The sequence below is a fragment of the Podarcis gaigeae genome, assembly GCF_964106915.1.
Source record: "Podarcis gaigeae genome assembly, chromosome: 1".
Classification (NCBI taxonomy): Eukaryota; Metazoa; Chordata; class Lepidosauria; order Squamata; family Lacertidae; genus Podarcis; species Podarcis gaigeae.
The window spans coordinates 34,235,166-34,256,733 of record NC_139678.1 but is presented as its reverse complement, the minus strand read 5'-3'; the positions used below and the strand labels follow the sequence as shown (position 1 = coordinate 34,256,733).

Sequence of the window (21,568 nt, the reverse complement as noted above, 5' to 3'; positions counted from 1 at the left end):
TATAAATGACAAATAAGTAATAATATATCTTACATGGAATCTTAATTACCAGCTCACCTCTTGCCCTCCTTGCCCTATTGCCTTCTAAAACAAATGGTTAATCTTACATTTTTATCTTCAACAGATGTCAAGGATCTTGAGTTCACATCAACATTGAAAGATCTCCTTCTTTTGAAGGTTTCTAAACAAAAAGCCTGACAACTATATATCAAGAGTGCTCTATGGCGTCTCCTGTCTGGCAGGAGGCTGGGCTCATTTGCCCCTCTGGTCTCCTATTGCAATATGACTCTATGAAATAAGAATCTAGCATTTCTTAAATCCTTTGCATAATTACATTTAAGCCAATATATTTAAGCTAATATATTTCATACATTATCATAGGTAGCCTCTTAAAAGAATAAAGCTTCTCAAAGTAAAAAGGAAGGAACTCAGTAAAAAAAAACAGCTTCAAAAGAAGCCTCTTCAGTTTACACCCCTCCTTTCACCCTCCTTTCCAGCCTCAAAATAAAATAGAAAGAAGCTTCTTCTCCAGCCAAGCCAGTTGCCTTTCCCACATTTAACCTTTTTAACTCTCTCAGTTTAAGAAAAAGAAACAGCTTTAAAAGATTTCCTTAAAATGCTCTCTTTTTCTGCCAGCTAGATGCCTCTCCATTGCTCTTGGCCTTTTTAACCTTAGGAAGAAGATATGGCTCATTTTACTGGGAGGCACATGGTATCATTTTACTATTTGCCCATTCCTAATTGTGTTTTGCAATCTGCAAGGTCAGTTGTCTGTAATTCCCCCTTTTTTATGACTTTGAGAATTGTTTTTCTGCTATAAATCAGGGGGCCCCTTTGTCTTAGGAGAATAACATTGCCAAGGCCTTTTCTAAGCAGCTGGTCTTTTGCCTGGCATGAAACATTTGAAAATCTTTTTAAGATACAGGCCCTGATTGAAATATATAAGTTTTGATAAAAAATGCAGGCTTATGATTAGATGCCTCATTCCCCCCTTTCAAGCTCAAGGACCTTCATCCCAAGTGTCCTTGATAGCTTGACCTTCATCATATTCCTGAGGTAAAGCTCTGTATAGGGCCATGATATGAGGTAGAGTTTCATTTGAAACCATCTTGCTAATTGTACTTCTAAAACATGAAATGATACATGGCATCATACATAAAACCAATACTACTACTGTCAAGAAAAACAAGCAAGACAATAGTATCCCTTTGAGTCCTGCGACATTAGGTAACCAATTGGTGAGCCATCCCATATCCCATCCTTCCCATGTTTGTACTGGGACATGTGCTATATTCTCCATCTTTGTGGCCAACACACGGATTGCCTCACCATTATCAGAAATGTTAAAGCAACAGGCATTCCCTGTCAAGTTCAAGACTCCACATAGGCCTCCCTGCCTGGCAAGTACATAATCCATTCCCATTTTCAGCTGCAAAATGGCGGCTCTACTTTCATCCAACTGTTGTGCAATAAGTCTCAAACTCTGGGCCGTTGCATTGGTTACAAGTTCCACTACTGCTTGCAATCGAATTATTCTGTTTAGATTATAAATAGGATCCCGTGCCCCTTGTATGAGCTCACCAGGATTCCAGGAGGCAGGATCATAATAGGCTATAATGCGCTCTGGTGGCCAATCATCAGTATCGCTCCAACTTTGGGTACTTCCTCCTGCTATATGAGAAATATCAGCGTTTCTTCGTGTACGCTTGGCCGAACTAGTGGGCATAATCCACATTGGTGGTAATACCCATCCCAAGAAACAAGTCCCACTCCATTTGGAAGGGAGTTTCTTGTATGCCCATTCTCCACATATCCACCACAACCATCGGGTCTGAGGTTTTTGGTACGTGGAATGCAGAAGGCGAAATATCAAAAGGGGTAGAGAGTTCACAGTGCAGTATGTTAGATTGCCTTTTTCTGTCACAGTTATGTTCCATACCACTTTCCATGCATGAATAAAAGGAGGTGCACAGGGCAAGGTATTCCGAGTTCGATAGGTAGTACCGTTTGCCCAGGTTTGACTATTCTTAATATAATCCCAAGTATGGTGACAATGAGAAGAGCCAATCATGGTAGGATCAGCTGCATCTGATGATTTATGCACACAGATTTCCCCTTGCACAGGTATAACTCGTATTGGTTTAGTTGAGTTCCATCCGGGGAAATTCTGTACTTCTGTTTGGTGTGGCATTTCGCTTACCATACCAATGGCACTTAATGGTATTGGTAATAAGGGCATACCTCCCTCTGAATCATCTGGCCCAAGAGAGCAAACAAGGCAATTAGTCCTATTTGCAACATTGGCTACCATCTCAGCTAAGCCTACCCACATATTGTGGTCATGGCGGAATCCATATTTAGCAAATTTGGTCAGATTCACGGACCCTTCCCCTTCCCAAGGGATCAGGATTAATAATAAAATCATGTTGATGTCTAGCATATGCATTCCTTCCACAAAAGATTACCTTATTGTGATAGCAAATAAATATTAGCCCCAATATAATTCCCCCAGTGACAGAAATGGGGAACCACCAAGACCAAAACATATATCCCGAGGATCCCCAATGAGTAATATCCCTTATAATTGTTCCACAAGGGGGCAGTCAATCAATTGTATAAGAGAATCTTCCCGTTCACAGTCGCTGGTTCAGACGCTCCTCAAGCTTCAGGCGTGCGCAGGTCAGCCAGCTTCCAGGTTGTGGCTGCAGCAGGCCGGTCGTCTAAATGTTGCCCGTGACCTAGCCCGTTCCCGGTAGGGCTAGATACAGGGGTTTTTGGAGAGAGTTAGTTTTAAAGGATTTGAGGGGTCACCTTTGCACGTCCAACTGCCTTCGGACTTCTTCAAACGAGAGTGATGAATCCAGGGGGTCACCTCAGCTACCTTCACCGCTGTTGGAGTAGAGAGCAAGACGGTGTAAGGTCCACGCCACTTAGGTGCAAGTGGATCGCGTTTCCACTCTTTCACCCATACGCTATCGCCAGCCTGGAACTGATGAATCGGCTCGGCAATGCTGCACGGCGTGCGCTCGAGGGCCCACCTGTTAAGAGAAACAAAAACACGGGAGAGAGATTGCACTTGTCCCTGTGTCACATGGTCTCCTATTTGTTTAAGGTCAGCTGGAATATCCTGAACAAAGGAGGGCGGTCTCCCATACAGGAGCTCAAAAGGTGACAACTTAAGTCTTTTTGTGGGTGCACACCGAACACGAAACAGTGTTATGGGTAACACATCTACCCATCCCAATCCCGTTTCCTGGGTTAATTTTGCCAATTGGGTTTTCAGAGTCCGATTCATTCTTTCAGTTTTCCCTGAATTCTGAGGCCTATATGCTGCATGCAGTCTCCATTTTACTTGTAGGACTCGACATACATCTTGTACTACTTGATCAATGAACGCTGGCCCATTATCACTTCCAATGCATCTAGGTAATCCAAACCTCGGGATCAATTCAGTGAGGAGTCTCTTAGTTACCTCTCGTGCTTTTTCAGTTCGGGTGGGAAAAGCTTCAACCCATCCGGTAAGAGTATCTACAAACACAAGGAGATACTTGAATCCCTTAGAAGGGACCAGCTCTGTGAAGTCCACAATTAGGCTTTCCATGGGGACGTATCCCACATGCTGAATTCCAGGAGGTTGTACCGGTCCCTGCCTGGGATTGTTTTTAGCACAAAGAACACATTTCTGTGAAATGCAAGTTGCTAATTGTGATAGATTAATAATATACAACTTCCGACTGAGACTCTCTCTGGTTGCAGTACCGCCAAGGTGAGTAGATTCATGATAATTTCTTACAATTGTGCCTGCTAGATGATGAGGTACATAAATCCTATTATCCGGCAGGATCATCCAACCGTCCTTCATAACCGCTCCTTCCTGTTCAGCCCACTTCCTCTCTTCTGGGGTATAGTGAGGTTTAACTTCTTCTGGAACTATCTCTGGTATGAGGGCTGCTATAAATCCTCCCACAGGCTTTTGGGCTGCCTCTCGGGCTGCTTTGTCAGCAGCATGATTTCCTCTGGTTATTGGATCCCTTCCTCGTCCATGACCTTTGCAGTGCATTACAGCAATCTGTTCTGGAGCCCATACTGCTTCTAACAGGATTTCTACTTCAGGTCCATATTTCAAGGCCTTCCCGTGGGCTCCTATTAGACCTCTTTCTTTCCATAGAGCTCCATGTGCATGCAGGGTTAAGAAGGCATATTTAGAATCAGTATAGATGTTTGCCTTACATCCAGCTGCCAATTGCAGAGCTCTAGTTAAGCCTATAAGTTCAGCTTTTTGTGCTGAGGTGCCAGCAGGCAAAGCTTCAGCTTCCACAACTTCCTCATTGGTGACCACAGCATATCCTGCTCGTCTGGCACCTTCATGCAGGTAACTGCTACCATCAGTATAATATACAACATCTGGATTTTTCAATGGCTCATCTTTCAGATCAGGTCTACTGGAATAAACTTCATCCATTATTTGGAGACAATCATGTGATTCTTCATCATCTACCTCTGGTAGGGGCAGCAAAGTCGCTGGATTGAGCATATTCACTACTCGTAGATGAATCCTGGGATTTTCACACAATAGGCCTTGGTATCTAGCCATCCTTGGGTTCGTTAGCCAATAACTACCCTTATATTCCATGAGTGTCAGAACAGCATGAGGTACATTCACATACATCGTCTGGCCAAAGGTAAATTTATCAGCTTCTTTGACAAGGCTTGCAGTGGCCGCTACTGCCCTTAGGCATGGAGGCCATCCTTTTGCTACTGAGTCTAATTGTTTAGACAAATAAGCTACTGGACGGTTCCAACTTCCTAATCTCTGGGTCAGGACTGCCGCTGCAATCCCATTCTGTTCATGTACATACAGCTGAAAGGGTTTTTCCGAATTAGGCAATCCAAGGGCTGGTGCCTCCATAAGTCGTTGTTTGATAACTAAAAAGGCTTGTTTCTGCTCAGGTCCCCATACGAATGGGTCCTTTTCTGCACCTCGAGTGCTTTCATGTAAGGGCTTGGCCAGACTGCTGAAATCAGGTATCCATAGTCTACAAAACCCTGCTGTTCCCAGGAATCCCCTAAGTTGTTTTCTTGTGGTAGGTTCCTTGATAAGGCAAATAGCTTCTTTCCTCTCTGGTCTCAATGCTCGTTGTTGGTGTGAGATGTCAAAGCCCAAATATTTGACCTTTTCTAAACATAACTGTGCCTTTTTCTGGGAAACTCGGTAGCCAGCTTCCCAGAGCAAGTGGAGCAGTTCCTCTGTCCCTTCTTTACAGGTATTAAAATCCTTTGCCGCTAGTATAAGATCATCTACATATTGCAGAACCACCTTTTCTCCCGGTATTGAGGGGTAACTTGTTAGATCCCTCGCCAAGGCAGTGCCAAATAAAGTTGGGGAATTTTTGAATCCCTGGGGCAATCTTGTCCAGGTTAGCTGGCCTTTTGTTCCTGTCAAAGGGTCTTCCCACTGGAAGGCAAATATAGGTTGGCTCTGTGGTGCCAGCCGGCAACAGAAGAATGCATCTTTCAAGTCCAATACAGTAAAAAATGTTGCTTCTGGTGGGATCAAACTCAGCTAGGTATATGGGTTTGGTACATTTGGGTGCAAGGTCTCGATAGCCTGGTTTACGAGCCTCAAGTCCTGTACTGGCCTGTATTCATCTGTCCCAGGTTTTCGAACAGGCAAAAGGGGTGTGTTCCATTCTGATTGGCAGGGCTTAAGCAGACCATATTTTAATAGGCGGTCCAAATGTTTCTGGATGCCCTCTGCTGCTCGCCGGGGTAAGGGATATTGCTTTACAGATACAGGGGTAGCCATAGGTTTTAGGGTTACTACAATTGGAGCTATATTCTTAGCCATTCCTGGTGGGCTATTTTCGGCCCATACTCCTGGTGGCACCTGTAGAGTTCGGAGGAGCTTGTTTAATTCTGTATCCAATGTGGGTTGGACTTGCAAGGCTGACATTAGGCGCCATGATTGTTCCTTAGGTACTGAGAGGGTAATTATTCCTGCTGCTTTTGATGGCAGTTTCATTTCTGGACCTCGAGGAGTGAAGGTGATTTGGGCCTGCAATTTGGACAGCATATCTCTGCCTAAGAGAGGTATTGGACACTCAGGTATATACAAAAACTGATGGGTTAAACGATGTCCCCCAATCTGGCATTCCAAAGGTTGGAGGAAAGACCTCTTAGCTGACTGTCCAGTGGCACTTTTAATGATTACACTTTTGGATGCCTTTTTCTGCAATAGTTCTGGGAGTACTGAGTATTCAGCCCCAGTATCAATCATAAAGTCTATTAAATGGCTCCCTAATTGAATCGTGACCGTGGGCTCCTGGAAGCCTAACTTTATGGAGTCCGGTCGTTCCTAGTCTTGAGTAAAATCCTCTTCTGCCAGTCCAATGAAATTGTCTCTATTCCGTCCTTGTCCTGGTCTCTGATATCTTCCATCTCGGATCATTCCCCGTCCCCGTCCCTGGTTTCTTGGGCCGGAGCCTGGGCCTGGGCCTGGGCCTGGGCCTGGGCGTACTTCTTCCAACCTCAAGGGTTCAGGACACTCCCGCTTCCAGTGACCCTCCTTCTTGCAATTCGCACATTGATTCCTTCCCAGTGGTGGATTCTTTCCTCGCCCTCTCCCTCCATTTAAGGGGCGGTGGTCTTGCTTCACTGCTGTGGCTAGCATCACCATCTTTTCCTTCTGCCACTTCTTCTTCTCTTGTTTCTCAGCCTCATCCCTATTCCGATAAACTCGGCGTGCAATGGCCATAATTTGGCTCATCAGCATCCCTTCCCATCCTTCTGATTTCTGAATTTTCTTACGAATGTCAGAAGCGCACTGGGCCACAAATGTAGCAGTAATCATTCTGCTGTTTTCAGGGGCTTCAGGGTCAAAAGGAGTCCATATACGATAGGCTTCCTGCAGCCTCTCTAAAAAGTCTCCCGGACTCTCATTTGGTTTCTGTTCTACTTCTGAGACTTTAGACATATTAGTGGGCTTCTGGCATGCCCTGCGGATACCTTGCACAAGTGTCTGGCGGTAGGTGGTAAGTCTGGCTAGGTGAATTGCATTGTTTGGATCCCAATTAGGATCTTCCAAGGGAAAGTTGTCTTGGAGATGACGGTCAATATTAAAAATATTTCCCACTCTGGCCTGCTCACGCAAATATATCTGTGCCTTTTCAATTATGTCTCTCCTTTCCTCAGTGGTGAAAAGAGTATTTAGGAGCTGGCGACAATCTGTCCAAGTAGGGCTATGAGTATTTACTATTGAAGTCACCAAGTCCATCATAGCCTGAGGTTTTTCTGCAAAAGATGGGGTGTGTGTTTTCCAATTCATCAGATCTGTAGTTGTGAATGGAATATATTGCAGGGTCGAAGTTCGAGGTGGCCGTGGTCCGGGTTGCCCGTTAACCAGCACAGGCTCCTCAAGTGCATCAAATACTCTTCTAAGAGGGGCTACTACGTGACCTTTCTCTTCACTTTGCTCTAGGGGCCTCAAATCATAGGGGATGGTATCTGTCCCAAGGCGTTCTTTTAGCAGCTTTATACGCCTGGCTGTATTGCTTGCTGACCGATCAAGGTCTCCCTGTAACTTCTGTAATATTTCTCTGGGACTTGGATGTACAGGGGTTTGGGGTGGGCAATCAGTTGTTCCACTAAAGGAGACTGTAGATGGAGGTCTATTAGGAGTCACAGGTGGAATAACCACTTCTGCTTGGGCTTTATTATAGGACTCCAATGCCTCCTGAAGATATTTATCATAATCTATCAAGGAATCAAGCTCTATGACTCCACTCCCATTATTCATTCCAGTTTCTTGCCTTGGGGTTACAACTGGTGGAGTGTTTGGATTAGGCTCCCTTCGATGTGGAGCATAGGGTGGAGGTGGAAGCACCTCTTCCTCTGGTCCCTCAAAAATGGGTTTGAGTTTATTTGGCAAGATTCCTTTCCTAGCTTCAGCTTTTACAGCCAATAATTTGCATCGTTTGACTTTGCATTTCCTTATCCATGGAGGATTTTTATTTAATGTGCTCAGCCAGGAATCTATATATGAAAATTGTTCTGGGCACCCTCCAGTTTCTTTGGCGATATCAGTCCAAAGTTTGCTTACTAAATTTATATCAAAGGTTCCCTGAGATGGCCATCCAGTAATTTGTTTTGGCCATTCTAGTTCACATAACGTTCTCAAGCGCTCTGGCGTCATTTTGACTCCATATGCCCCTGAGAAGGCTTTCTTAAAATTATTTAACATACATCCAAGAGGTGTATTTTCCCCCTTTGAACCCCCAACTCCCATTGTATGGCCCTGTGAAGTATCCACTCAGTCACTCACAGACGCGCTTTGTGGGTTTCCTTGCCTAGTGAAGTCGCCTTACTAGGAACCGAAGTACTGCCCACTCCACACTCAGGTCAGCTACAGATTGCTCTGTACTTTCTCACACATACAATGCGCTAGATACTTCACCACACTCTACCTCCCAATTTTCCCTTTTCCTCCACCAGACCAACATCTGATGTACCCAACCACCTAGCGTACTCAGTTTCCCCTTACTGAGACGCAGAAGTTTGATCAAGACTTCTCTTCCTCCCAATTAATTGGAGGGCCAAAAATCCCTTTGTGCACTTACCCTTGGTTGGTTCCCTGTTTCCCCCCGGTCCGTCGCCGCCAGTGAGCAGGGTATCAGACAGACGAGTCTTCTGCGTTCCCCCTGGAAAAATTTACCAGTGCGCGCTTTGGGTAAGCAGTGGTCCTCTCTCTTGTACCCTGCCCAGTAGGGCGAAGGGGCTGCGTTCCAGCAGACCACTTATCCGAGTCACAGAGGCACCATAAAATGTAGCACCCTGCTTGTGGTTAACGCTTAGCTGGAATGAAATATTCAACGCAGCAATAGAGAAATTAAAATAATAATTTATTTGTCAGACAAATAAATGAGAGGCACAGTGGTATATGGTTACCAAGCTCTGGCCTGGCCTCCTGCCATCCTGGCCAGCACTTATATTTCCTTAATCCAGCCCCCTTTGCTCCTCCTGTGGCTGCCTCTGTCCAATCAGCCTGGTTGAAATTCCTATTGGCTGTTTGCTAGAACCAATCACAAAAGATACACCCACTTCCTTCTGTCCTTATAAGGGAGACAAAGAGCTATATATAAATGACAAATAAGTAATAATATATCTTACATGGAATCTTAATTACCAGCTCACCTCTTGCCCTCCTTGCCCTATTGCCTTCTAAAACAAATGGTTAATCTTACATTTTTATCTTCAACAGATGTCAAGGATCTTGAGTTCACATCAACATTGAAAGATCTCCTTCTTTTGAAGGTTTCTAAACAAAAAGCCTGACAACTATATATCAAGAGTGCTCTATGGCGTCTCCTGTCTGGCAGGAGGCTGGGCTCATTTGCCCCTCTGGTCTCCTATTGCAATATGACTCTATGAAATAAGAATCTAGCATTTCTTAAATCCTTTGCATAATTACATTTAAGCCAATATATTTAAGCTAATATATTTCATACATTATCATAGGTAGCCTCTTAAAAGAATAAAGCTTCTCAAAGTAAAAAGGAAGGAACTCAGTAAAAAAAACAGCTTCAAAAGAAGCCTCTTCAGTTTACACCCCTCCTTTCACCCTCCTTTCCAGCCTCAAAATAAAATAGAAAGAAGCTTCTTCTCCAGCCAAGCCAGTTGCCTTTCCCACATTTAACCTTTTTAACTCTCTCAGTTTAAGAAAAAGAAACAGCTTTAAAAGATTTCCTTAAAATGCTCTCTTTTTCTGCCAGCTAGATGCCTCTCCATTGCTCTTGGCCTTTTTAACCTTAGGAAGAAGATATGGCTCATTTTACTGGGAGGCACATGGTATCATTTTACTATTTGCCCATTCCTAATTGTGTTTTGCAATCTGCAAGGTCAGTTGTCTGTAATTCCCCCTTTTTTATGACTTTGAGAATTGTTTTTCTGCTATAAATCAGGGGGCCCCTTTGTCTTAGGAGAATAACATTGCCAAGGCCTTTTCTAAGCAGCTGGTCTTTTGCCTGGCATGAAACATTTGAAAATCTTTTTAAGATACAGGCCCTGATTGAAATATATAAGTTTTGATAAAAAATGCAGGCTTATGATTAGATGCCTCATGAGGACTAACATCGCAGTCCTGATATTTCAACAGTTGATGCTTTTCATCAATGTCAAAGGTAAAACTCATACCTTAGGCTATGTACATATTAGGGACTTAAAATGCAGCCCATTTCTGCCCATTGTGTTTCAAGTCCCTGTTGTGATATCCAGTGTGGTGTAGGGGTTAGAGTTGCTGGAGTACAATCTAGGGGCCAGGGTTCAAACCCTGATGTGTACAAGTTGTACAAGTGACAATAAAGTATTTCAATCATTTCAATATTTCAATTGCATCAGCTTAACCACAGCTTGAATTTTCAAATATATTGGAAGCTGATCTGAGTGGAAACACATCAAGCAGGAGTATTTCTCAAAAAACTAGAAGATAAAAGCATCAGCAGCACACTGGATCCTGAATAAGCAGTAAGGTGTACACCATGGGTAGGCATTCTAAGGCCCGGGGGCTGGATGCGGCCCAATTGCCTTCTAAATCCAGCCCACAGACAGTCCAGTAATCAGCGTGTTTTTACATGAGCAGAATGTGCCCTTTTATTTAAAATGCATCTCTGGGTTATTTGTGGGGCCTGCCTGGTGTTTTTACATGAGCAGAATGTGTGCTTTTATTTAAAATCCACCTCTGGGTTATTTGTGGGGCATAGGAATTCATTTATTTCCCCCCCCCCCCCCAAAATACAGTCCGGCTCCCCACAAGGTCTGAGGAACGGTGGACCGGCCCCCTGCTGAAGGTTTTCTGATCCCTGGTGTACACAGTCCAAAATGGCCACACAGAAAACCCTAATGGCTAAAAATACCCTGTGAAAACTTCCTTATGAATGCGATCAAGTTAAGCTCCTTGGAACATGTGGATGGGAAATGGAGGTCTAGTTGGCTGATTTGGGGTGGCAATTGATTTATCAATAATGGCAAGAGAATGACACAGGCTACAACCATCCTCAGCCTTTCATAAGTCAGGCAGTGACTGTTCTTGATGCTTTTCTAGTTCCAAATCAAACTGCAGTTCTAATTAAGATTCATATGCTTAGCTGCACCCACATGTTACCTGGCCTTCTTCAGCCACTGTCACTCAACAAGCCCTGGAAGTCAACCAGAACTTAATGAGGAGGTACCGCAGGGAGAAGATACTAATCTTGCCAGCAGGGGTTGAATGAGCATTCCATTTTTCATTCAAAAAAGGTGCAGGGTTAACTATGTTCCACTGTACTAGAGGCAGCTTACCCTTACCTGACCTTACAACAGGGTTTTCCAATTGAGGACTCTGTATAATGGCTCTAATTCAGAGATACATATCTGCAGCAGCAGGCTTTGTGTACAGTGCTGCAGGTGAGGTGCTAATTGCCAAACAGATTATTAGTGCTGCTGATCACCTCTTAGAGAAGAGGAGGAGGTGCCTGGAATTAACCTCTCCTTTCACACAGGCTTTTTATACAGCTGATTGGTGCTTTCAAACTGATAATGCTGTTTGTTAGGGCATATGCTGTGCAGGATCATTACTCTTCAATGTGAGAACTTTCTCCCAGGCAACACCCATTTGCATGTCAGTTGTAGGGATGGCAATCTGTCAATTTCACTTTCTCTGTTCCTCATTTTTCCCATTTTATGTTCAGTTCTCCACATTGCCACATCAGTTTGCATTTGAAAAAGTCCTAAAAAGATAAATCAGCAGCATTTTAGTGCAAATTTGTCGTAATATGCAAATTTTTGTAGGCAACTTTGACTTATACACACTTTCCTCATGTTCGGATAAGTGGATTTTCGCATAATGAGCAGATAGCAGAACCTGCATATAATTCTAGGAATGGGGGGAGGGAGATCTGCAGCTATTTACAGGTCTCCATTTGTAATGTACATGAAGCAGATAAAATTCCAAAAGGGAGTATCTAATTCTAAAAGGTGACAGCAAAGCAATCTTGATTGAACAAACTCTGCAGCCTGTAAATTGGTTTAGCTGCTTTTGTGACAAAACCCACAATGGAAATGTTGGCGCAAGGACTGTCACAGGTGACTTGTCTTTTGGAGAATCTACACATATCTGATCATTTACCATTTGATACCAAAAAGCACGTTTTAGGAATAATTCTAATTACCTGACATGGGGCAGTGGATATAGGAGGCCTAGATGACACAATGTTGTTCTCAACTCTAATGAATTAGATTCCAGCAATGACAGAATGATAGAGCTGCCCACTGCTGAATGATTAGAAGAATATGACAGCAGTGCTTCCAGAATTCAGACAACATGTGGGTAAAAGGTATATTTGAAGGAAAGAGGTGATAGGATACCAGCAGGCAGCCATACAAATTGGATCGTTTAATCCCAGCAAATACTTCCCCCCTGAGGACTCCTATTTTGGGGTTTCTGAGCTGCAGGGGATTTGGCCAAAGTATTTGATTTAAACTAAAGGAAGTCAAAGATTGAGTGCTGAGCATCAAAGGAGATGTTATTTTGAAAGGTCAGAAAGGTTACAGACGACTTGCAGGGGAGCTGGATGAGGCAAGAGGAGGAGATGCAAGAAGAATGTCATCCAGAAGTAAAGGTGAGACAAGGAACTTGATGCCAGAAAGACACTTGCAATGAAGGAAGTCCTGGCTGCTCTGTCCCAGTTGGGGAACACACCCTCACAACAGTAATAGTAATAGTAATAGTAGTAAAAGTAATAATACCCTGCCCATCTGGCAGGGTTGCCCCAACCACTCTGAGTGGCTTCCAACACAGAGAAAAACAGAATATGACACCAAGTATTAAACGCTTCCTGTTACAGGGCTGCCTCCATAATACCCTTGATTCAGTCCTTAGCATTTCCACATTCAAGGAATCTCAGGAAGCAAGGCTAGAAAACCCTTCTCTGAGAACAGTTGTCATTCACAGTAGGCAATATTGGGCTAGATCAGGCATAGCCAAACTTGTCCCTCCAGCTCTTTTGGGACTACAACTCCCATCATCCCTAGCTAACAGGACCAGTGGTCAGGGATGATGGGAATTGTAGTCCCAAAAGAGCTGGAGAGACAAGTTTTGACATGCCTGGGCTAGATGGACTGAACTTACCAAAGCAGACCCACAACCACCACGTTTTTCTTCAGTTGAAGTTCAACAACATCTAGAGGGCCCACAGGTCCACCATCCCTGTTCCAGGCTTTTTACCAACACGGGGTTCCATTAGCCTCAGCAGTACTCTACACATGTGGATAAAGAAAATCTCAGGTCATGTATTGTTCTGCTAGTGCAGCACTTGCGCCTGCACAAGCACCTCTGCGTCTCCCCTGAGCACCCTCAAAATCTGCTCCCGGGGGTTGGAAGACCCTCTAGGGTAGATGTTGAGGGCGTGCCAGGAGAGAGGAAGGGGAAGCCCTGGTGCAGGAGGGGAAATCTGCACATGCAGAGTTGGATGCAGCCCCTTGTCTCTTTCTGCTGTTGGCACTGCACCACAAGCTCTGTATTCTCTCTTGTGCTTAAGTTTTGAATTGTTGTGATCCATCCTGCAATCTCATACAATGAGAGGAGGGCTAGAAATCTTCAAAACAAGCAAAACTAGTGCCATGGGCAGCAAGTGCTGGAGTGAGGTACTAGGGCCAGCATAAAACCATCAGTTAGACCCTTTTGTTGTTGTAAAACTGTGGCTGTCCAGGTATCGTTGGACCACTTTGATCAGCCCTGACCGCTTGCTCTGCTGTTTGGAGCTGAGATGGTTGTTGGGAGTTGAAGCACCAAAGCATCTGGAAGACGCCATGTTATCTCATCTGAAGGCAGCCCTGTATAGGGAAGCTTTTTAATGTGCAATATTTTATTATGCTTTTATATGTTGGAAGCCACCCAGTGTGGCTGGGGCAACCCAGTCAGATGGGTGGGGTACTAATATACTAATACTAATATTTATTAGATTTATATACCACCCTTCATCTGAAGATCTCAGGGTTGTTCAGGGCTACCGCTGAGATAAGAACGCTAAATGGGTTGCTTGTTACATTCTTTTTTTTAGTTTTTTAATCCACTGTCTTTAGTTTTTTAACCCACTCAGATGTTTTGATTATATTATTTTTTCATTGCATGCAATTGTGCTTATCTCTGATTTTAAGTCTCTTTTGATGTTTTCTTTTTGTCAGGTTATACACGTTTAAAATGCATTAAAATAAGAGAGCTTCACATTTGTACATTGTGCTTACCCAAACCAACCTGTCTGAGCACCATAAAGTTTTTGTGTGGGAAGAAAGCAGATACACCTTGGCTACTTGACCACCTCTTTCAATCATCTGAACTAGTTTGAGAGCATTCCTCTTCCCTCAGTCCCCAAGCAGTCCCCAAGTGTTCTAACATAGCTTCCTCAACAGAGGTTACTTTTGAGCTGGAGGCAAAAGGGGGTTATCTTGTGTGCCTTGTCATTTCCTATTAGCAATTTTCCAATAGCCCTGAGACACTTCTATCCACCTCATTTCAATTGCTCAATAGGGGAAACAAAGATTAAAAATTAGTGGTAGTGCTGTTTTAAGTGTGGTGCTTTCCTGACCTTCCCTCAAATCTGCATGTCTGAGACTTTCTACATAGTACATACTCTTTATCCCCCACACCTAGCATTATATATGCCCATGCTTGAGATCTCTTATCGCATCTCCACACACAACTCAATATGGACATGCTATGGACCAACTTCATGTCCCCCGAGATTTCCAGTTGGTGGCAGCTCTCATACAGGAATCCATCTTTAAGAAATAAAACCATGATGTATCTCTCAACTCCCTGCTCAGTTGTAGATCTGCAATGCAGGATGCCTCCAGACTCTACTAAAATACCTCCAGTGAATGAGAACCCACCACCTCATGACACGGTTGTTTGTTCCACTGTAAAGCCTGTCTTATATTTAGGTGGTTTTGCCATTTCCACATATTTTTCTAGACCTGCGCGCTGGAGTCTAGAGCAACAGAGCACAAGACTTCAGAATGGGAATTTTAAGCCCACTATCATGTCTCCCCTTAATAATCTCTTCAGCCTAAAACAGAGACTCCTGCACATACAGGCTTCAGGCAGGAAATCAGATAGCTTTCAATGATAAGAGTCACTTCTAATGATAAGATTCACTTCTAAACTTGGAAGTAAGCCTCCCTAGGCTCAATAGGATTTAGTCCCACGTAAGTTGTGCATAGGACTGTGGTCTTAAAATAGCATGAGCCTTCATTTCACAAATAATTCTAGACTTTACACCTATAGCGGCTAAAGTGGAGGACAGACTTTCCTATTTTTGTATTTCACAAAGGATACCATTTCCTCATTCAGCAGCTAGGAGGGGGGCTTTGGAAATTGTCCGTTTGATGTCTTAACTTAAGATGTTTAAAACATGACTGGTACAGCAGGGGAAAGATGGGCTACAAAACCAGTTTGATTAGAATAGTGAACATTCAGAGGACACTTTGAAGCTTCATTATGAGAGAAATTGAAGACTGTGTTGAAGGGCGATAGGGTCTTGTAGGATGCTCTTTGAAGTTACTCTTTAAGTGGAACTCTGCATTCTCCACTCACTGCACTGAATTACTCAAGAGTGCAAAGTAGGGCCAATAGACTTTGCTTAAACTTCTGAAAGCTCCCTTGCTTAATATTATATGAATTCACCTCAACACTTCCACCCCCACCTTGAGTTTAATGGTAGACAGAGCCAGCCCACCTATGAAATGGGCCTCAGGTAGTGGAAATGCAAGAGGCAGCACCCTCAGGCACCCCACCACTTCTGCTACCACTGGAGAAGCAACCCGGGCAAGGGAGACTTTGGCAGCAGCTCAGCATTCCCATGGTCTTTCTTATTTCTAGAACACTGTTAAAGGAGTATTATCCAATACAGCAATACAGTGCAGATGGGGAGCCTCTGTCCCTCCAGAAGTTACTGGATTAAAACTCTCACCACCACCACCACCACCACCACCCCCGACCATGCTGGCTAAGGCTGGTAGGAGCTGGAGATCAGCCACATGTAAACACCCAAAGGTTCTGCATCCTGCAATACAGCCCCCTAAAATTAAAGTACCACCACATTAGGCATCAACTCTGCTTTCAGCTTTTATTTTGGGGGGAAAAAGAACCCACACCTTAAAAACTGCCATCTTACATTTCAGAATAGAAATCTGAAAAAAGCTATAAAAACTAAGACAAGACTTCAGCCTAGTAGACAGCTCCTTATTGCTGTGTTTTTAAACTCAAGTCTACATCAAACATTATATTTTGGTCATTTGGTCTAAGTATTCAAGGGTGTTTGAACAACAGTTACAATACAGGGTTCACAATACAGACATGATTATATTATAGCCAACTGCCATAGACATGGTCTTTGAACTAAGTCAATATTAAAATATGCTCCTTGGGAAATAAACAAACAAAAGTATAGTACAGTTACAAGCTATAATAGCAGCTTTATGATGTTATCACAAAACTCCAGATGACATGCATAAAATTAAATTAAGGTTTTATGTTCAGACAGGAGTTGGGCCCCGCACTTTCCCCTTACGAAGTAGTTCCATACATGCAGTGCCAAGTGGTCTTACTCTTCTCCAAATGGAACAAAACATTTCCATTTATTCCTAAAGCAAAATAGAATGATACAAGTATTCTGTTGAACAGTCCAGATAGCAGTTAAAGCACCTGAGTTAGGTCTTACAAACAAGGTTTTGTAGGATTCCATGAATATATCCACATCTCCATATGAATCTAAACATTTTTTTCTTACAAAATGTTAGCTAGAAATATACCCAGTTGCACATATAACCCATACAATAGCAAAAGCTCTAAGCCCCATTTAATAAGATGATTTTTGATTAAAAATAGAAGGCAAAATGCACTCAAAGTTACAGTAAGAAAAGCTTTCACAGTGTAATACTGAGACTGTCACAAAGTTAAGAAAATACTGATATCAAAGGTACAAACAATCACAATGTTAATAGATAAATTGCTATACAAGGAATTTTTTGTTAAGAAAGAAAATGCCACCAAAACGTAGGGCATACTGCATCCCTTAGTGGTGACTATCAGCTCTGTACACAATCATGTCTTGCTTGTCTCGTCATCTGTAGAACTCCTTAATTGTAGATGGTCAGTTCTTCAGCTTCTGACTGGTCACTGCTTGATACATTCTTCATCATTGCACAATTTCAAAATAGTGCAATATTGCCATAATATGCTGAGGCATGAAAACATAGCCAGTGTAAAGTGCCATTCCAAGGATTGATACTAACATGGAATCTGAATGGCAGTAAAGGAAAACCACATATTGACAATGTATTAAAACCACACTGCAAGAATGCTATAAAGCCAGGTCTCAAGCCATACGAACATTTAAGTCTTGTACATAGACAACTGAACTAATGCAGAATATTAACTGGCAGCAACTCAGCGCAACAGCGTAGTAACGAAGACTATACTAATTAAGAGTGCTGCTCTGGACTTCTTCAGAAGGTCACACTGAAAGTTGAATAAACAGTAATAACTACCTTTGGAAACTCAACCTAAGCACTGAACCCGTTAAGTTGAAGTATTTAGACTTAATTATGCCTCACTAATAAATCTAGCTTTTTAGTTAGGCCAAAAATATACAAAACCTGATTTGCTTACTACTAGCAATAGAGGAAATTACACAATATATATTTCTATTTCTCATCAGTTGCTTTTCCTTTTGCATCACTGAAGAGGCTGAACAAACCAACTCTCAGGGAGAACTCAAGTTGGTACAAGGCCTAAGTTCAAAATCCCCAGGGGCCAATGTAACAAAAGTTACATTTATCTTGTGAACTGTCCTAGGAGCTTAAGGGCAGTATACAAATTTAATACAGCCTCCCACTCCCGCCACAACTGACTCAAACGCAACTGCATAGTGTGTGGTGTGGGAAGTAAATAAATAATTCAATTCAAACCAAGAAACGGTGAGATAGGTGGAGAGTCCTTGTGGCTCGTGAAGAGATGCTCTCCGGAGCCCAAAGAGGACTTCAGTGAGAGCAGAGGAAGCCCCAAAGAGACCAGCTAACAGCTGATGTGGGGTCTAGTGCCACAGCAGAAGCTGCTTTCCCATGTGTCCTCCAGCCTCCTGCTGTCCCCAGAGCTTCAATTCTAGTTGTGGATATTTTTGGATATGGTATTTTTGGTATGGATTGAAGAGAGAGTGGCAGAGAGGGAGTTCAAAGGGTCTATAGAGGGTGTTCCCCACTTTACGCAATTTCACTTACACACGCGAGGGCCCAGAACGTAACCCATGTAAATAGGGGGTGATGCCTGAAAATAATAATATCAATAGTGCAGAGTGTTTGGAATCCAGTACATAATAGCTTAGTCAGTATGCAAGTTCCTTCATGAAAGGAACTGAATGAAGCATAACATAACACATGGGTGAGTTCTGCAAGTAGATAGGAGTTACCGGTATGTCACATTGGCAGTTAAAACGTATTTCACAAAGTACAGAAGATGATCAAGGTGTGCATACAAACACAATGGAAGGAACCGCTTTTCCTATCCCCACCCATGCCGACTTCAGGAAAGAGGGGGAAATATGAACAAGCAGGACAGCTCTTCACTACAGGGCCCTCCAAGCCACTTGGTAAAGAAAAGGAGGAGATTTAGCATCTGGAATGGGGAGCAGGTGTCACTTACCAAGACACCAATTTGATCTGGGACAACCACCAGTTGCTGATCAATACACTAATTCCAAAGAGTAAACATTGACAATATAGTGAGTCTCCTCATTTGCCAATTACCAGAAGCAAGCTGTAACTTTTCTTTATGACCAAAAATGGCTTGTCCAGCAATGCACCGTGTGGACATATGAGTTGCACACAACTCACTTTTGTCTGGGTAACTTATGAACCAACAGCAGAATAGTATGTATATATCATATCATGATTATTTTTGCAGATATATTATCAATCAGTATGACAAAGTAAGCCAGTAGCAAAATAATGACCATAAGGGTCAACAGGTTTGAGGGAACTCTGAGGTTAAAGAGCCAAAATCATGTGGTATTCACCTTCCAGCAAAGCCAGCTGATGAAAGCATAAGAGACTTTTAAAAATGAAGACTATGCTGTGTTAATGCCAATGGCAAAGTAGTCTGTAGACCAAAACTAGTGGAGCTATTTTACATGGGAAATTGGCTAGTGAGCCTAGACTGTATATCTAACATTTTATACAGAATACTGTATACTTTCATAACTGAAATTAGTGGTAAACTATCATCTGTTATTTGAACTAATGGACCATTTGAAAATTTGTTAGTAAAAAAAGTAAAGCAACAAACGATAAGCACAAATATGTAGCTGGAATGGTGTGATGTTGGAAAGCTCGCATCACTCCTTCACCTTTTGCCTTCCAGTCCTATTCACCCTCAACACACCCCAGAACAACTAGGAAGTTATTTTCCCTCCCACTAGAGTTAATCAGAAAGTTATCATGAAAGACAACAGCTTTTCTTCACAACAAATTCTCAACCTCCCTTTGAAATGAAACTCGTACAGGAAACCATGATCCTACAGCCCCAATTGCCCACCACACTTATGTGATAAACCACCCTCAAATTCATTCACAAGCAGCTACAACAAGCAGTGTGTCTTGTTTTTCATTTTTCCCTAGCTCTGAAACACAATTGCCCAGACCCAAATGCTTTATACTCCCAAGCCACAGTTACATAAACAGCCATCCACCCAGTGACCTAACACCACCTTCTAAACAGCTCCCCAAAGAGGTTTAACACGGCACCCCAAGCTACATGAAGCCTCTTCCCTTCCAAAAAAACCAACCAACAACCCAACCCACTCTGTTTAAATCCCTTCACTCAAGTCACTGACAAATTTAAGGGGTCGTGCAGAACCACTTCAGTTACTTAAGTCCTCACTTCTCCAGAGCACACCTGGCTAAGGTGGATCCCAAGGATCCGTTGACCAGAACTGCCTTTTCTCCATCATTTTAGGTGAAACTCGCACAACTCCTTTAAAACAGCAGCAAGACCGCAAGTACACAATGCAAAACGGCGAGCCTTAGATGAATCCATCCTAAACAGAGCTTGGCGAAAAAGACGTCAGCAGTCACTTGTTGGCTGCAGCAGCAGCGCCTGCAAAAAAACAAAACCCAGAGCAACGGCGAAGTAAAAAGTGCACTGAAAGGGGGCAAATGGGGAGCTACAAGCGTAGGGCGAAGAGAAAGAGGAGCGAGAGAAAGAGATTGATTGATACACGCGCCTTCAGGTTTGCTACGACCTTCCACCCAGGAAGGAACAGGCCTGGCCGACATTCCCAGAAATAGACATACATTTATTCCCGCCAACCTGAATTGTGCAGGACGACTCCGACCACTACACCCTCAGGCCCAAGTCCCTCCCGGCTCGGGAGCCCAGCGGCCTTCCCTCTCGGCCGAAGCCAGGAGGTCACCGCCGTTCCCTGCCCCGGGCCGTCCTTTACCTTGCCCTCCCGCCGGCGCCCTGCCCAGCCCGCGCCGCGCCCAGTTCACCGCGAACTTTCCCGGCGGCGGCGGCGGCGGCGCCCTTTCCCCTCACGGCTCCCCCTTCAACCGCACCAGAAAGGATACTGAACACCGTCCGTTCCCAAGGCTCCAGCATGTAGAGCGCGGTGACCAGCAGGTACTGGTAATAGAGCCACGACATCTGCTTCCAGGCCGAGCTCAGCGCCATCTCGCCGGCAGCAGCGCCTCCGCGCGTCAGAGTGCGCCGCCCGGAGAGAGAGACGCACCCGCTCGAAAGGCGAGGCGGAAAGGCGACCGAGGGGAGGCAGGGAAGCCTAGTTTCCTCCGCCGATTGGCTCAGCCGCTCCTCGCCCCGCCCCGCCCCGCCAGGCCTGGCCTAACCCCCCTGCCACCGCTCTGGCGCCCGGGGCGACCTACGCAAAGTCCCGCCTCCGCCGATTCGCCGCCCTTGAGGCCGCCGCTTGCAGCTGCCTTTTGCAATAGCGCGCCTCGCCTTACCTAAGCAGGAGGCCTGCTTCTGAGGCAGGGTTGCGGCGGAACGCGGGGGAAGAAAGCGCCTGTTGCGCTTGAGGTTTCGGCTCTGCAAACTTGCGCAACTTTCGTGGAGCTCCGAGGTTCGAAACTTCTCCAAGAGCCTCCTGGATTAGGCCAATAGCCCACCTGTGTCACGGAATCTTAAAAGACTCGGAAGGGACTCCAAGGGGCATCTGGTCCCAACCTCTTGCAAGGCAGGAATCTCAACCAGATCATACATGGAAGGAAGGTCCACCTTTCTTGGGAGTCTCTTCCACTGTCAAACAGCTCTTACCATCAGAGTTCTTCCGGATGTTTAGTCAGAATTGCCTTTCTTCTCACTTGAATCCATTGGTTTTGGTCCAATGGAGTAGGAGGAAATAAGCTTGTTCCACCTTCCAAACAATGGATAACTTAATTCCAAAATCTATTAAAACCTTCAATTACTAATTTCCAAGGCAGTTCATAAAAGATCATAAAGGAAACTACTCGATAAACAGATAGATCC

At 44.0% G+C, this 21,568-nt stretch overlaps 1 protein-coding gene across 1 annotated transcript; it reads right to left on the bottom strand.

Annotated features, from left to right (window-relative positions):
- Positions 1 to 16,140: 16,140 nt before the first annotated feature.
- SPTSSA (serine palmitoyltransferase small subunit A) lies at positions 16,141 to 20,919 on the bottom strand. The gene is made up of 2 exons (XM_083742078.1): positions 20,653 to 20,919; positions 16,141 to 17,329 (listed from the first exon to the last, which is right to left on the bottom strand). The coding sequence occupies exons 1-2, from the start codon at positions 20,753 to 20,755 to the stop codon at positions 17,226 to 17,228; spliced, it is 207 nt and encodes a 68-aa protein (XP_083598204.1). The 5' UTR covers positions 20,756 to 20,919; the 3' UTR covers positions 16,141 to 17,225.
- Between the last annotated feature and the right edge of the window lie 649 nt (positions 20,920 to 21,568).